The sequence below is a fragment of the Heloderma suspectum genome, chromosome 1, assembly GCF_057233095.1.
Source record: "Heloderma suspectum isolate Gila_16-S chromosome 1, 16-S_ref, whole genome shotgun sequence".
Classification (NCBI taxonomy): Eukaryota; Metazoa; Chordata; class Lepidosauria; order Squamata; family Helodermatidae; genus Heloderma; species Heloderma suspectum.
In genome coordinates, this window is record NC_139458.1 from 121,267,637 (window position 1) to 121,285,427 (window position 17,791).

The 17,791-nt window shown below is 44.1% G+C and overlaps 1 protein-coding gene across 1 annotated transcript in view; it reads right to left on the reverse strand.

The window, feature by feature from the left end:
* Positions 1–15,882, reverse strand: part of TPH1 (tryptophan hydroxylase 1) — a 37,154-nt gene extending 21,272 nt beyond the window's left edge. Inside the window, exons 1-2 of the mRNA XM_084828508.1 lie at positions 15,681–15,882; positions 1,673–1,810 (exon numbers count right to left, since the gene is read on the reverse strand). Of these exons, the coding sequence (XP_084684634.1) occupies positions 1,673–1,810; positions 15,681–15,806 (264 nt within the window). The 5' untranslated portion in view covers positions 15,807–15,882. The remainder of the gene's footprint in view (positions 1–1,672; positions 1,811–15,680) is intronic.
* Positions 15,883–17,791: the final 1,909 nt, after the last annotated feature.

Sequence of the window (17,791 nt, forward strand, 5' to 3'; positions counted from 1 at the left end):
ATTTGGGAAACTGTGATTTATTTAAACTATGGTTTAAGAACAGGCCAGGATCAAAAACTATAGTTCGATCCTGGCTTGTTCTCACTAACCATAATGAAAATAAATCACAATTCCCAAATTTGAATGCAACAGGGAACTGTGGTTTATTTAAGATCAGAGGGGAAAGCCTCTAATCCACTTCTTGTAGATGTGAAGGAGGAGAGAAGAGGTAGCACATGAGCCCAAGGCTCACCACAGTTCATTCACGTAGCATTACATCTGAACTGGACCTATCACCAACACTAGAGATATAGCCCTCAGCAGCTGCTCGGTTTATTAACACCATTAGTGTACTGATTAGATCTATTGCTCAGACCTAAGCTAAAGCCATTGATATGCCAGAGCTTCTCTTTCTGAACAGGCTTATTCTGCTCTCCTTCTAGATTACCATAGAAAATGCGAGGAAAGGATATGTGACAAAGATAAAATCCTAGAATCATATCTATAGAAGCCAACCCCCTGGCCTCTATCTATGAGTCTCACTGCACTTCAGGTATAATATCCTCTCCTGTCCTCTAAAGCAGAGGTTCTCAAACTGATGCCTACAAACCACTAGTTGTCCAGAAGCTCCATTCGAGTGGTCCACAGAAAGTTTGCTGAACAGCCAATTATATCTGTAGTTGACCTGCATTCAATTTTTTTTGACAATGATGTTCAAGACTGTTTTGTCCGGTGCCAGATGATTAGATAGGCTAACAAGGCCCTATCCTAGAGTTCGTGGTTTTCATAATATGGTGCTGATGCAGTCTGCTCATTTTTTCTTAAAAAATACCAATTAAACAGGTCCCTTCCCAGCAGCTTGGCCTAAGGACTCTGACTACCATAATATGGTGCTGGTTTTGACAATGATGCCAGTGCTGAAGAAAAACATGTTATTAAAAATTAATTATGTGCTTTGATTTGTAGAATTACAAATCTTCAGATGGGTCTAAACTAAAACAGTGTTTTCATTTCAGTTTCTGCTCTAGTGCTCAGGAACTGCTTGAGGTCAAGTCATCATCTGGGGGAGTGAGGAGGGGAGAGACACAGTTTTATGATCATACTTAATTGGCTGGGATATATTTTTTAAAAAAGAAAAGATGGAATACAAGAGATGGAATAGCAGGACTTTTGGCTCTAGACGCCCTCCATCTGGAAACCCTTAGTCACACAGTAGACCCACTAAAATCAATGGGGTAGTATTAGTCATGATGACTCACTTATATCTCATTGATTTCAATGGGTCTACTCCAAGAATGGCTAAAGGCAGTATCCAATGCTAACTGTGTGTCTCCACTTATTCTGTTGCACTTGCAGGACCAGCAGCAGGCACAACAGGAAAGTAATACTTCCTAAAGAAACCCCAGAAACTACCTGAAATGCATATTTCTGGAACAGGACAGGTCAGCTAAGAGCCCTCCTGTGAGCTCCACTGACCTGACCAGTTCAGGAAGTGTGCATTTCAGCTCATTCCTGGGGTTGCTTTAGAAAACACAGTGGGTTCTGCTGGCGAGCGGACTTCTTTGGATACTGTCCCCAGTCTGAATCCAAGGCAATTTCTTAGTACAACAGCAAATGCGTTATGCTTTTACCAAAGCTGTTACTACCTTTACTACCTTTATTATACCTGCTGTACATAATAGAGATTGCTTACCTGAAAAAGTTTTAGGGCTTTGACAAGTCCGCCAACTTCATTCTTTAAAGAAAAAATGACAGCAGCTCTGCTCCTTTCCAAAGAATTGTCTTTGTTCTCTTTATTGTCTTCATTTGTAGTGTAGTTTGACTTGTAGATCTAAACGTGATCAGTGTGGCAATTAGTGTTAAATAAGCCTAATTTGTAAAGAATTTTTAAAAACAGAATGTCAAACTCACACAACTCCCATTCATTTCTGCACATTAGAACTTTCCAGTGGGCTGTACTCAATGCTATTTGTCATTGATTTTCTGGCATCTGAGTTCCAAACCCATTTATATACAAGCAGTCCCGCTTGATTTCAATAGAACACACATCCAATTAAGTATGATTAAGACCAGGGCAAGATTAATGTCTTTGTAGGCCCTACGCACTCTCATAATCGTAGACCACCAAGATCTATAGGTATTTACACTGAATAGATCCCTTAATCATAGATCTATGCACAGGACCAAGTGTATGTTACCTTGGGCTAGTGGGGCACAGTCCTGGGAAGATTCTCGCTCCAAAATATCCACAAGGAACCCCAAAACAATTGTCCAGAGACCTTACATTACCACCATTTATACATACATGTCTGTGACATTTCTCAGCATGACAAGTGAAAAACCCTTACAGCTTGCTACTATGGGTGTTTACTCAGATGTCTACTAAAATCGTTAGGAGTTACATTACTTCCAAGAAAGTGTGTATAGGACTGCTGCCAGACTCAGAATTGTATTCAAATCTGAAGAAGAAATTAAGGCTGCAATCCTAAGCACAGGTACCTAAGAGTAACCTCAATTGAACAGAGTAGGATTTGCGTCTGAGAAAACATAAATAGGATTGTGCTATACACCCCCTATCCTGCAAGAGCTATATTAATCAGAGAAGGTGAGCAACATTCAGGGATCTAGGTGCGCACACACACGGAACGTACCAGGGGCCACAGCCCGTGTATCGCTTCCAGATTTGGTGGCATGGCAGCAGCTGCAAAAAAGGCCAGGTGGCACATGCAGCCCATGGGCCGCCCGGTGCCCACCCCTGAACTAGAGTGTGGGATCAAGATTTTAATGCATATTTTAAATTATCCACAAATATACAATTAAAAATACAGTCCAACCACTGTTTTTGAGGCTTATACTTCCCCTCAATACCGCATCATTTCCATTAAAAATAACTAAAATGTCTATGTACCTGGTTGCTTTTTTAAGAGACAAGATATGCAAGGTAAAGGACTATACACACACACACACACGTGTGTGTGTGTGTGTGTGTGTGTGAGAGAGAGATGGGGCTGCCAACATTTTAACCGGCCTGTGCTCCTGTGCCTCTAACAGGCATTAGCAGGTGATAAGTGCTTTTCTACACGCTGAGAAGAGCTTTGTGGACTGATTTCTGCAGAGCAAGGTGCTGTTAAAAGGCACAAGAGAAGGTCAGGCTATTTTCTTCTGGTCAGTTGGCAACTTTAGCTAAACTATTGGTTTCTACAATAGTAATGACATGCCTGCAGCTTAGTAAGTTCCTGCAGTTGTGGTTCCAGCACTACAGTGCATAACTAGAAGCAGACAACGTGGCTGTGGAAATAGTAAACATCTTTACCCCTCCCACCGCAACCAGTAGTATAAAGCCAGCCCTGCTGACTCCCCAGTTCACAATGATTCTGCAGTCTGTCCCATCAGGCATCCGGGCCAGACAGAAGACAAGAATATGCTGAATGGCCTTGCATGTGTATACACTGCATGGAACTATGCTTCATGGGCGTATCCAATAAGCACCAGCATGAATATGTGCCCTAAAAAGAAAAGCCTGGCTCAGGCATTCAAATGGCCATTTTTTTCCAGTGCATTCTCTCCCCAGGTAACATGTGGCTAAGCCTCCATGTAAGGACAAACTCCAAATCCTAGGCATAAGTAGCAATAATATAATAACAAGATTTATAAAATGATATAAAACATTTATAAAACGTAGCTTAAAATTGCACAGCAGAAGATGCAACTAAAAGGTTGTAACGCAATCTATAACGTAAGAAGTTGTAAAAACACAGCTCAACGCATACAGCAAAAGCGCAGATAAAAGTCAATTTTACAACTTAAAAATATAGAAGAGTTATAAGGACAGGCAAAACATTTCTCTATCCCGTTACACACATTGTATCTTCAAATTACAAAGGCAGTCTGTAGAATTCAACATTCTTGTTTGTCAGACGCATTTGAACTGGATGGTTTTTTTCCAATGGCAGATTTACAAGACTCCAAATATTTGCTTCAGCATGGGTCCAAAGTATCAAATTTCAAAAATAGTATCACTCAGGACATATAAAATAGTTGGGTTTGCATCTCACCATATATTTAAAGTGGTTGTTGTGAAGTACTTCTCTACTTAGACCTGTATGGTCTGAAAAAAAAATTTTAATACAAAGTTGAAGCGGCAAGCATCTATAAAAATAAATTAAACCAGATTAGTTTCTGGGCTTTCCCCATACATTCAAAATTTGAAATAACCCAACTGGGGAACTCACTACTCCAGTCACCATCCACAAGCAGGAAAAACATCTCCAAGGTAGCCCCTCTGGATCCATGCTAAAGAGACTTAAGCTTCTATAGCATTAACCAACAATAATTCACCTGAGATGTATTGACCGTTAGGCCACCTCCTCAAGGGGTAGGTCAACTGAATTTTAAAACTTTTGTCTGTTAAAAAGGTAAACTCACTATATAGTTATCATATAGCCTAATCCCACTAAAATTTAGCTGTTTTAGCTTGTGGATTTGGTTTATTCCACTATATCACCTAGGGGTTATGTAGCAGAAAAGCAGGAAAGGAAACATTTCATAGGCAGACGGCTTCTGTGCATATGATGAAGGCACATTTCAGATTTATTCCAGTTTCTACATTACATGATATCAATTATGTCTACATGTAGCAAAATACACACATACATTCTTCAGCTTTTGTACATTTTTTTTTACTGCCAGAAGTTGATATCCATGTAGGAAGAATGTCATGAATGGTGGCTCTTTAGTGCTCTGAATTGGACGCTATTTTTAATGCACATGAAGATTCTTATCAATGAGATGGAATAGTGCTTCCAGAAATGGGTTGTTGGTGTTGGCTTTTTAAATAAAAAAAATCATTGACCACAATCCTTAGTAAAAGGGGAAAGGTTTATATGATCTGAAGAGAAACCAGAGTATGCAATCCAGCATGGAGTTAGGGGTACTTAAACCCTTTGATTTCAATGGGCATAAGTTAGTTTAATGCTATTGTATACTGGGTTATGGCTTGTGCCTTTAAAAAGATGGAATACTGGCAATCAAAAATGGGAATAATATTTGCCTTGGTGACATTTGTGGAAAAGCAGTCTATTCATATTATTAATTAATAAAATAAAATTTAAATACAGCTGAAATGAAAAGCAATGCTTGCTTGCTACTGAAACATGAGATTCCTTTGGCAATGATATGCATTTATATCTTCGGAAATATGTTTGTTTTTCATTTTTTTTTAGACTGCCTTTCAATAGCAACAAAAATTCACAGGGCAGTTACAGCTGAGAGCTAGGTGGATATATTGCACATTTGATTTGTAAAACAGGGCAACTATGAGGATTACCTAGCCAGTTCCCTAATTCCTCCTTCAGGCCAGACATTTCTAACTGATCATCACGAAGCTAGGTGCTCACATGTAACTTTTAATTCCAAGAACAGTGATCCTGTCTTAGTCCGCAACGTCTTTCCAAACCCAACTCTAGGCATATCTTGTCATGTGCATAGCGGATTAATTTCTCGGTATTGTTTGCCAAAGACGTTAACCTGCCTGGCAGGTGACTGAAGACAGTGTGGCACATTCTTAGGATTAAGAAAATGTATTAGTAAATCTCCCCATGAATCCCATTAGCAATTAAAAACAATGTTCATTCCAAATGATGTAAAATGAAGCTCAAGTGTTTATTAGATTTGTCTTACGCTCAGAAGTGAAACTTTTCTGATGCTAAGGCTGTCATAGATGTTTTATTCATGCCGGGTGTGTTGTTGGGTTTTATGCTTTTTATGTTTAGCAATATAACATTTCTTCCCACATTTGTAGTCTGCTTTGGGTGCTGTTTACAGCAAAGATACCACCTAAGAAATTGCTAATAATAAGGCTAGGAATCTTGAAAGCCAAGAAGGCTTTTAAGGGTGCAATCCTATGGCCACTAGTCGGCGGCTAGACAGCCATAGGATAGGTTGGTTCCCGAGAACTGACCTTGGAGCCCACCCTCCGAGGCTGGTTCCCAGAGAACTGACCTCCACCCCCTCCCGCGCCGCCTCGTAGGCAGCATGGATTGGCCCCCGCACTCGGAACAGCAGAGCGGGGAAACGGCGTTCTCAGGGGCGGGGAGGTCGGATGTGCCAGTACGACACACCCTATGTGTTGTCTGCCTGCACTCTGAGGTCCCACGGCTAGACAGCCAAAATTTGCCGTCTAGCCATGAAAGCAGGGTGGCAGGAGTGCGAAGAGATCCACTCCTCACCAGTCCTCCTGCCCTGCACAGGCGGTCGCCCTGGGCTTGAAGACAACCGTCGATTCACATAGGATTGCTCCCTAACTTTGTAAATTCAAGGCCAGATCCCTACTATTTTTCCCCTCAAACATACACTGTGTATTTCTTTCATACCCATGTGTTTTATGTACACCGCTTTTAACTGCAGGGGGGAAAAAAAGAGCAATTGTATGCATGTTTAGACAGAGAAAAGTCCTACATCTCCCAGCATTCCTCCAGCAAGCCATGCTGGCTGGGGCATTCTGAAATTGTAGGACGACTTTCTGTCTAAACATGAATAGGATTTCACCCTTAAGGCACAATCCTATTTGGAGAGGCGGCAGCCTCCGAACTCAGAGGCAACCACCTATCCAATGCATGGCGGGAGGAGTGTCGAGGGGATTGTCTCCTCCGTGCTCCAGCCGCCCTGCATTTGCAGCTAGATGGTCGATTTCAGGACATCGGAGCACAGGGTGGGGAGGCCAGATGATGCATAGGAAGCATACCGGCACTTACATACTCCCTGGCCCTCCCCCAGGACCGCCCCCTTTTGCCCTGCTCCATGTTGCTCTTATAAGCACAGAACCTGGGGACAATCCACACCACCTACGAGGCAGCGGGGAAGTGGTTCTCTGGGAACTGAGGTCAGTTCCCGGAAACCAGCCAATCCTATGGCCATCTGGCTGCTCACTAGAGGCCACAGGACTGCACCCTCAATCTTATAAATAGAAATGTAGATAATAGAATCTGATCTGTGTTACAGTGTTCTATGTTGTTGTTTTTCATACGTCCATCTGAAAAACCTTGTCTAGGTTCTTGCATAGAATTGGGCATCTTTAAACTGAATTTTGTTAATAAAAACAATTTTAAAAAATACATTTCTAAATCTTACAGAAAAGAGCTTGGAACGATCTGAAGGCTCAGAAGCCAGAGGGAAGTCCTGAAGGGCCTTCAGTGCCCAGTAGGCAAAGTTTTATGTGCATGACTCAGCTCCCTATCTCTAGTCTCTGTTGTCCTCCTCCCACCCTACCTACTACTAATCTTAATGCTTTTCTTCTCTCCATTCCTCCCCTTCCTTTGTTTCTTTCTGCCTCCACTCCTCAGTCATTATCTATTTCCAAATTCTTTGACTACCTGATCCTTAGGAGTATAAATTAAGAAAAAAAATCTATGCACGCTTGCTTGAAGCTTGCAGTTGATTCATCATGCTGAATCAGGATTCGCTTGGTGCAGAACTTTGATTGGAAGCACTGTTACCCCCTCTTCGACTGAAAAAGGCTCCACAGAGCGGCTTACCAAGGTCAATAACAAGGAGACAGTCCCTGTCCTCAGGCTCACAATCTAAAAGGCAAGACACAAAAGTAAAAGGAACTAGGGTGGAGGAGGAAAAAGGCAAAGTTGGGCTTCTTATATGGACTTCCACATTTACTGAATGGCTGGCTTCTTATATTTTGGATTTCTCTACACCACTGCAAGACTCTCTTTTTGGATGACTGTTGTGGCATGGAGACAGCCACCCAACTGTGTGATGAACACCAAGCAGTGTTCATAGTTGCTCCTTACAAAAGGGGCACTCTGCTGATAACATTTCTCTAAGAAATGTACATATCATCTGTTGCCAGCCATGTTCACTTATGGTGGCACAACTTTACACCCACTTGAGGCTTCTGAAGAAAGACCACATACTTTTCCAGTGCCACTCTACAGTAAGGGCACAAGACCCAGTGTTTGGGCACAGGTGTGTCAAAAGAGACGCAGTGGAGAAGCACGTGCACTAGGATGTTTTTCTACAACCTAGTGATGGAAGAGTGAAATAAAAAAGCACAAGCCTTCATTTGTCCATTTATTTAGTCAGTTACCTTTACCTGTACGGAAATGCTGAATGCTGTTGTTTATGTGGACAGCTAATCAATTCACTGACAATGCAATCCAGTTCATCAACTTGTCATGAGATGAAAATCCTAACTGTGACCGTTTGAACACATGACATTAAAAAGAGCTATTGCGCCTCTAGGATAGCCACTTAGGTGTCGCCACAAAAGAGGACACAGATTTGAATAACTTTTGCATATTCTAATTGATATGTTGTTGTTTATTCGGTCAGTCGCTTCCGACTCTTCGTGACTTCACGGACCAGCCTACGCCAGAGCTTCCTGTCGGCCGTCACCACCCCCAGCTCCCCCAAGGTCGAGTCCGTCACCTCCAGAATATCATCCATCCATCTTGCCCTTGGTTGGCCCCTCTTCCTTTTGCCTTCCACTTTCCCTAGCATCAGCATCTTCTCCAGGGTATCCTGTCTTCTCATGATATGGCCAAAGTACTTCAGTTTTGCCTTTTATATCATTCCCTCAAGTGAGCAGCCTGGCTTTCTTTCCTGGATTATGGACTGGTTTGATCTTCTCGCAGTCCAAGGCACTCTCAGAATTTTCCTCCAACACCACAGTTCAAAAGCACCTATCTTCCTTCGCTCAGCCTTCCTTATGGTCCAGCTCTCGCAGCCATAGGTTACTATGGGGAACACCATTGCTTTAACTATGCGGACCTTTGTTGTCAATGTGATGTCTCTGCTCTTCACTATTTTATCAAGATTTGTCATTGCTGTCCTCCCAAGAAGTCTTCTGATTTCCTGGCTGCAGTCAGCAATTGATATGTATAGGTGCCAATTTAGAAATTATTATTATCATTTAAATAGAAGTACAATACATGTGACCACAGTGGGGAAGACTGTGACCTGGCCTGCTCTGCCTGCTGCCCCAGTGCTAAATAATGAGCATCTTCAAGGCCACTGGGCTCCCTCCCTTTTTATGGTTCTAGATCTTTAAAGAGGCTTTGGAGTGGACAGCCCTTCAAATAGAAGACACATTGAACAGAGGATTGTCCTCTGTAAATTAAGACACCTGGCCACCCTATGAGCCTCTCTTGAGCTATTTGTACCAGATGAGAATGTTGTAAATGGGGAATAGAACACAGAAGAGAGCCATTTTAAATTGAGTTCCAGAAGAGGGCCCTGATAATCTGTTACACCAAACACAAAGAGTCACTGGCATCTTAAAGACTAAGGGCATCTCTATGCCAGCCTAAAATCGTGCATTTAAAACAGGGCGTTCTGCTTCCATTTTAAATGCACGATCACAACGACTCCCTTTTTCACGTGCTTCTTTTCCCCCCACCCCCTTCCCCCTCCTTCTCCCCATATCTGAGTCTTCCATTATCTTTCATTGATCTCGCTCCTCTTCTTGCTGCTTTTCCTCTTTTCACTCAAGCAGAACCCAATGGGATAATTTGATAGCTCATTATCTGCGATCTATTTAAAAATGAAACAAAGGGCGTTTAGTGCAGGTGATGCCTTGAATGATCACAGCATCATGTAAAGAGCCCGCAAACTTCCGTGAAGGAGCAATCTCAACTGCAGGATAAAAGCTCCGTGTGAAGAAAGCCTATATGCTTTATTGTGATATAAATCCATGAAAGGTGGTGCCACAATAAATCTGTTAGTCTTTAAGGGGCTACAAGACTCTTTTTAATTTTAATGTTGCATTTATGTTTGCATTACAGACTGATCCAAGCAAAAATAGACATAAGGTTCACATGAGCAAAGCTGAGAAACTTTTTCAGATGACAGAAAAAGCTTGTTAGCTTCCCTTTCCTGAACCTATTGGACGTGAACTTATTTCCATGATGTCTGATGCTCCTTGATAAATGCTTAGTTGGCTCTGGGTAGATCCCAACGAAAAGTGCAGCTTTATGTTCAGCAAGGAAGCAAATAGCCAATCATGGGTTGGTTTTATGGTCCTGAAGCAACCCTGGTCACATCATATTTGGCTTAGCCTATTTGGCACCCAAATCAACAGCAAAACTCTCACTGGGGTTGAATGATTAAGGAGTGTCATGACAGCTACCCAGCATAGGGTTCGACTCTCCAAACAGCATCACTGACAGACAACTCACTCATTACAAACACAGAGTTAGTGTGCTAATCTGTAGACAGGCCCCCGTCTCTCCTAATCTGCTCAACATCTCAAGGAGAGGATCTTCAAACTGCTGGCATCAACAGCAAGGTCAGCAAAGGTAAATCTCCTTCTTACCTCTTAAGCCAGCCTTCCCTGCACCGTCTCCGGCAAGTCCCAAAGTCACTGTTAAACCTCAGCAACCCCAGCTCACCATGCACTCCAGGACCACCCCAGCTACAAGCAGGTGACAGCTATAAACACGGCTCTTCTAGCCTGTATTGCTTTCAGTTAACACCGGTGGTTTCTAAATGGCTCCTTTGAATACTAGTTTACGTTATGGCAGAACTTTTCCTCTGTGTCTTTTTGTTGTTAGCCGCGAATGAGAAATGTGAGATACAAATACATGAAGGGCACAATCCTATCGATTGCGCCCTCGATGCTTGTGAGCCTCCGAACCTGGAGACTTCCACGTATCCAGTGCAGAGCAGGAGGTGCGTTGGAGGCAACTCTTCCCTTCACCACACCTCCCACTCTGCTTTTCAGCTAGACGGGCTTTTTCACCTGTCTAGCTGGGGAGCTGCAGAGGGGGAGGGAAGGAGGCCTGGGGATACAGCATAACCCCCCGCTCCACAGAAACACCCCCTTTACCACGTCTCCAAAATCGCTTTGGCGACCTTGGAGAGGCAGCCGATGTGATTCTTTCTGCACCAGCTGAAAGAGGAAGGGGGAGGGATGTAGAGTGGGGATTCCCACACCTGAAGTCGGGGAGCTGTCGCTAACCTCAGACCCAGGAATCTGAAATATCCTGTGCCCCCCCCCCAGATGCTGTCTAGGGGCCATAGGATTGCTCCCTAAATTAGGTGTCAGTAACTGGAGCTGCATGGGCCAAATTTAGCCCCAGAAAGTAATTTCTGCCCCCCACAGCTGCTAACCTGGATGCCAATATAGTGTGGAAAATGTGGTATTCGCGGCAACAGAACCTTCTGGCAGGAGCCTCTTCCCCTACCTCATGCCCTCCAGGTGTTTTTGATTTCACACCTCCTATCAGTCCTAACCAGCATTGCCAATGATCAGGAATGCTGGGAGTTGTTGTCCAAAACATCTGGAGGGCACCAGGTTGGGGAAGGCTGCTCTAGGATCTGGGAGTCAAGGTGCTGGTCTTCCACCATCCACTCCCTTTTCCAAGCAGCCCTCCAAGAAAACTAGTTGCTGTCTAATAGAATATATTTACTTCATGTGGTGTGCAGAGCAAGCCCAAATGGATTTCTAGGATCTTAGATGGGTTAGTGGGATAGGGGAAGATGGTGGTAGGTGGTAATATAGCAAAGCTGGATAAAGAACAAACAAGGCAGCTAAAAGGATCAGGGAGTTAAGAACATAAGAACAGCCATGCTGGATCACACCAAGGGTCCCTCTAGTCCAGCATTCCGTTCATACAGTGGCCAACCAGCTGTCGACCAGGAAACCACAAGCAGGGCACGAGCGCAACTGCACCCTCCCACCCATGTTCCCCAGCAACTGGTGTACATAGGCTCACTGCCTCTGGTACTGGAGGTAGCACAGAGCTGTCAAGACCAGTAGCCACTGATAGCCTTCTCCTCCGGGAATTTGTCTAACCCCCTTTTAAAGCCATCCAAATTGGTGGCCATCACTACATCCTATGGTAGCAAATTCCATAGTTTAACTACACACTGTTTGAAGAAGTACTTCCTTTTAACTGTTCTGAATCTCCCACCAACCAGCTTCATGGGATGACCCCAGGTTCTAGTATTTTGAGAGAGAGAGAGAAAAGTCTCCCTATCCACATTTTCCACACCATGCATAATTTTGTAGACCTCTATCATGTCTTCCCTTACACTCCTTTTTTCCAAGCTAAACAATCCCAGCTGTTATAACTTTCTCTCACATGGAAGATGCTCCAGCCCCTTGATCATTTTAGTTGCCCTTTTCTGCACTTTTTCCAGCTCTACAATATCTTTTTTTAGGTGTGGTGACCAGAACTGTATACAGTATTCCAAGTGTGGTTGCACCATAGATTTGTATAGGGGCAGTATGATATTGGCAGTTTTATTCTCAATTCCTTTTCTAATTATGCCTAACATGGAAGTCACCTTCTTTTTCCTTTTTCTTTTTTACATCAGCCACACACTGGGTTGACCTTTTCAGCAAGCTGTCCACCACAACCCAAAGATCGCTTTTTTGGTCAGTCACTGCTAGGTCAGATCCCATCAGGTTATACTGGAAGTTGGGATTTTTTACCCCAACATGCATCACTTTACACTTGCTTACATTGAACCGCAATTGCCATTAGATGCCCATTCTCCCGGTTTGGAGAGATCCTTTTAGAACTCTTTTTGTTTTAACCACCCTAAATAATTTGGGGTCATATGCAAACTTGGCCGCTTCACTGCTCACTCCTAATTCCAGATCATTTATGAACTGGTGGGACCCCACTATTTACTTCCCTCCATTGGGAGAATTTACCATTTATTCCTACTCTCTGCTTTCTGTTCTTTAACCCGTTACTCATCCATAAGAGGACCTGTCCCCTGATTCCATGACTGCTATGTTTGCTCAGGAGTCTTTGGTGAGGGACTTCGCCAAAAGCCTTTTGGAAATCCAAGTAAACAATGCCTATCGGATCACCCCTGTCTACATGTTTATTGACACTCTCAAAGAACTCTAAAAGGTTAGTGAGACAGGACTTACCTTTGCGGAGTTGAGATCATCGACATGACGAGAAGCTTAGGGTGCAATCCTATGCACGTTTAGACAGAAAAAAGTTCTACACCTCCCAGCATTGTAGGGAGTTGTAGAGCTTTTTTCTGTCTAAACATGCAAAAGATTGCACTTTTAATGTTTATTGGAGAGGGTTAGGTTTGATGACTTAGGATAAGTGATTTATAGTAGAGTTTTCTTAAATCACTTTGGGCACAATCCTATGGCCACTAGACTGAAGCTAGACGGCCATAGGATTTTTCATTTTCTGGGAACTGAGCTCAGAACCAGCACTCCAAGCTCAGTTCCCAGAAAATCACCTCCCTGCCTCTTCCCCCGCTGCCCCATAGGTGTCATGGTTCATCCCCAGCTCTGCACTCAGAAAAGTAGCACAAAGCAGGGGGAAAGGGGGCATCCTGGGGGCAGGAAGGGAAATGCGGAGTGTCGTTTTGACACTTCCTATGCGCCATTCAGCCATCAGGCCTCCCCCTGCATCTGCCACTCCGAGGCGCCTCAGCTAGACAGCCGAAATCAGCCATCTAGCCGCAAATGCAGGGCAGCCAGACCGCTAAGGAGAAGATCCCCTCCACGCTCCGCCAGCCCTGCGCTGGATAGTTGGTCGCCTCTGAGTTCAGGGGAGGCAGACTATCCCCATAGGACTGTGCCGTTTATTTACTTATTTACACTTTTAGACACCCGAATAACTGACATTCTCAGCGTGGCGTACAAGTAAATTAAAAACATAAAATACAAGTCATGAGTGATGTGGAGAGATTGAATACAGAAAGAGTATTTGCATCCCTCTTAGAATACAAAAATACCAGGGAATCTGCTGAATTAATAGGCAGTGGATTTAAGATAAGCCAATGGAAGAACTCCATAAAGGACACAGTTCACGTATGGAACTTTGCACCACTAGATACCATACTGGCCACCATCATATACAACTTTTTAAAGGCTTAGATGAAAACATTAAAACTGGATCTATGGCTGTAAGCTAAGAAGTGCAGCCTCAGTTTTCAGAGATCATACTGTTCTTATCATCAGATGCTGACAGTTAACATCGTAGGAAGTTTACCACCAGGGCTAGGACAAGGTATTTTGCTGCCTGAGGCAAAGGACAAAATGGTACCCCTACCCCATCCCACATACAGAAGCCAACTGGACTGGCAGCTGAATCTTACTTCAACACTGGCAATGGGACAGCACCCTTCATCACACCTGAGGGCTGCAAGCTAACTTAGAGGACACAGGGCAGGCTCAGTAGCCTATGCAGCTCTCTCCTCCAGCACCTAGACCACAATTCTCCACCCCTCAGCATTTGCTGCCTGAGGTGAGTGCTTCACTTTGCCTAATGGTAGGGCCAGCCCTGGATACTGTACACATGCCTTGCTCATGGATTTCCCCATTTTTGGTAGACAGACTACAGTTAGGTGAAGTAGCCCAACGGTTCTTAAGAACCTGTATACCATTTAGCACTCACAATTTATATTAAATCGACAAGACAAGGATTGGTGGAAAGTGGTCTGGAGGAGACAGATGAGCACTGGCAATGAGGGAGGCAATGAAGATGCAGATGATGCATGGGTGGAATCTACAGCCAAGAGCATGCTCAGCCTAGTGAGCTCTTTATACAGGCTCTGCGATGTGAGGAAGCCCATTGGTGTCATCTGCAAAGATGGCGCTCTCAGGATGTTTGGATTGCTGTGTATTACATAAACAAGACAAGGGATCAGCTGATCACACCCTAAGTGCACATGGGCAAGGAATCTCAACTTATTGTATGTATTTAATATTACAATAATGTAATATTGTATATTAAAGAATATTGTATTGTATTCTTGTACCCTGGAAGTCCACATGAAGCAGTCTGCACACCCATGACTTTCCACATAAATGTTCAGGATACAAATATGTGCTTTTCCCTAGGAGATGTCCCCCACACTTCTACTTACGTGCTACAGCGCCGGCCAAAAAAAGCTGGTAAGTGGACGTATCCTTAGGTAAGTGCCCAAAATTATCCAGATAATGTTATCAGTTATGTTAATACAACTGAACAGTGCATTTTCAAATTACACAGAGTTCTAGAGCAGGCAGGAACAGGTAACTTATCCAGAGTTAGTTCTTATCTGCTCATCTGAATGGTTTTGGGTCCTGACTATTTATTTTTATCCATCATAACAGTTGCCAGTCCCAGCTGGAGAGGATCTCCCACCTTCCCCTCCCTTCCTAAAGGTGTTTTTGCTAAGTGATGTTGTAGAGAACATGTTTTCGTGTGGGAGCACATCTCTTGTTAATACAGATGGACTGGGGAGCACCATGTGTAAATGGAACATACCCATCTGCGGAAAATCAGTTCTGCATTCAAATTACCGATGTGGAAAAGGTATCAAGCAATGTCATCATAACTCACGTAAAGCGCTCTTACAGTACAATCCTACGCATGTCTTCTCGGAAGTAAAGCCCGCTGCGTTCAATGGGACTTATGCCCAGGTAAATGGGCATAGGATTACAGCCTTAGATTGTTTCAGTTTTCTGCTGTTGGTTTGGCCATATGAGAGTTTCCACTTCCAAAGGGGGGGGGGGGGGAGGATCCTTTACAGCTTTTAAGCTCCGAAGCACTTTATGTAGTTGTAGTTCTACTGAACTTTTCTCTTTAAACATAAAAGCCAACTGTTTCATTCAAAGCTATTTGAATCCGATTAGGATTTAGACAACCCAAGGGAAAGTTCCAGTTTGGGCGGGCAAGAAAGAGGGTGGGGGGGAGAACGGAAGGGAACGACCCCCGCAGACCTACCCCATTCAGGGCGGAGAGAGACGCGAGGCTTCCGACCACGTTGTTGAGCTGGTTCTCGCCGAAGCTGGTGTTCACGGAGTCGAAGGATCGGCCCCTCCTGGGAAGCTCGATTCTGCTGGGGTACATGATGCCGCCCGGCAGAGGGGCGAGCGCGCGCTGCGAGGGGCACAACGCCGGAGACGCTCTGCCGGCGCGCCGCCTGCTGCTCGGCTATTTATGGGCGGAGGGGCCCGAGGAGAGGCGCCTAATCTTCCGGGCAGCCAACGGGCGGGGCGGAGAGAGCCTCTTCCCACGCCTCACGCCAGCGCCGAGGCGACGGGCCGGGGCCGGGGCCGGGGCCTGGGCGAGGCGGGAGCGGCAGCCTCCCCTTCGGTCGTTATGGGTTGGCATGGGCAGAGCCCTCGCCCTCGCCCTCGCGACAGGTGCTGGGGTGGGGGAGGCCCCCGGCTCAGAAATTACGCACCCTGGGCAAACTCCAGCACAAGCCCTACTTGGAGCGGGTCCACTGAAATGAACAGGACTTAAGTTAGTCATGACTATCTCAAATCCCGTTCATTTCAGTGGATGCACTCTAAGTAGGGCTTGTGCTGGAGTTTCCCCTCTGCATGGCAGGATCTACAAGAGTGCCCAGGGAAGAGATCGGTCATAACTCTATTGTTATACCCCACAGTTTTCCTCACGCTTCCACTTTCCCTAAAGAGTGCGTGCTGAATTTCTTCAGTTTGTAAGGACTTGAGATAGCAAGAAGGGTTGCCATCTTCTCTGTATCTCTTGGCAGCACCCTAGCTTTAGCAGTTATGTGAGAGGCAGAAATTCCACGGATGTGATTTTTCAACAGTAGATGCAATATTAGGGATTGACCTGCTGAATTTCTGCCTGGCATGGAACTATTAAAGGTATAGGAGCCCTCTCAGGGAGAAGTGGCAGTTTGCTGTTTCTTTTCCACTTTCCTTTATCAAGAACTGTTTGCTAGCAACTTTAAACACACTCACGCTCTCACACACAGAGAATGAAAGTGTGCCTGCAGTACAATCACGGCACTGGATACTTGAATTCCACTAGTTGTGCAAACCAGATCCCACTACATTCCTGAGATCAAACACCTTCCAAGCAGGGTTTGCCTTTGCTCCATATTCTGTTCAGTACCTAGCACACCACTGATGATGAATCAGTGTTTAATGTTACTGAGGGGAGCACCAGATATGGGTTCAAATCCCTGGCACCAGTCAGACAAGTGAAGCAGAAAAATATTACTTGCCCACAGCTATTCAATGAACTTTGTAGCTGACCATGGTTGGGATTCCCACATCCAGACCTCTCTGTCTCCTAAGAGTTCAGAAAACAGAATTTCTCAGAATAAGTCTGTCTTATCTCAGAATAGATCTGTCTTAAATCTCCATCCAGTGTCAACAAGCTGGGACCATGAAGGGAAGAGCACACAGCATTAGGCAAAACCTAAAAGCCAAGAGTATAATTTTGGCTTAAATGTTTGGGGAAGATGCTGTTTCCATGTCCTTGTATAGGAAAAACACATGCACTGAAATGGAATATAATTGACCCTTAAGCAATATCTGTATCCCCAGACAGGAGGCAAAGATGCAGAAACTCTTATAAGCACTGACATTATCAGGAATGTACAAATATGTGTGTATTTGTCTCAACCTAGTATTAGAAGTGCGGGAGCTTTGAATAGTTTCATCTACCTTTTAAATTTTATTATAAAGTCATGCATGTTACAAACTCTGGAATTAGTCCAAAGAGTGTCAACCAAACAAATTAATCATACATATATGTATGATTAATTTGTTTGGTTGACACTCTTTGGATTAATTCCAGAGTTTGTAACATGCATGACTTTATAATAAAATTTAAAAGGTAGATGAAACTATTCAAAGCTCCCGCACTCCTAATACTAGGTTGAGACCTCCCTCTGCCCTTTTCCCGATCCCTTCTAAAATGAGAGCTCATTTCTGCCCCTAATAAATTCAAAGATAACCATTATTTCACTCAAATTATAAAAATCCTATGATTAAGCCATTTCAGCTGCAATCCTGTACTCACTCACCTGGGAGTAAATCTCACTGACTTCTTAATAGACCCATATACGATTG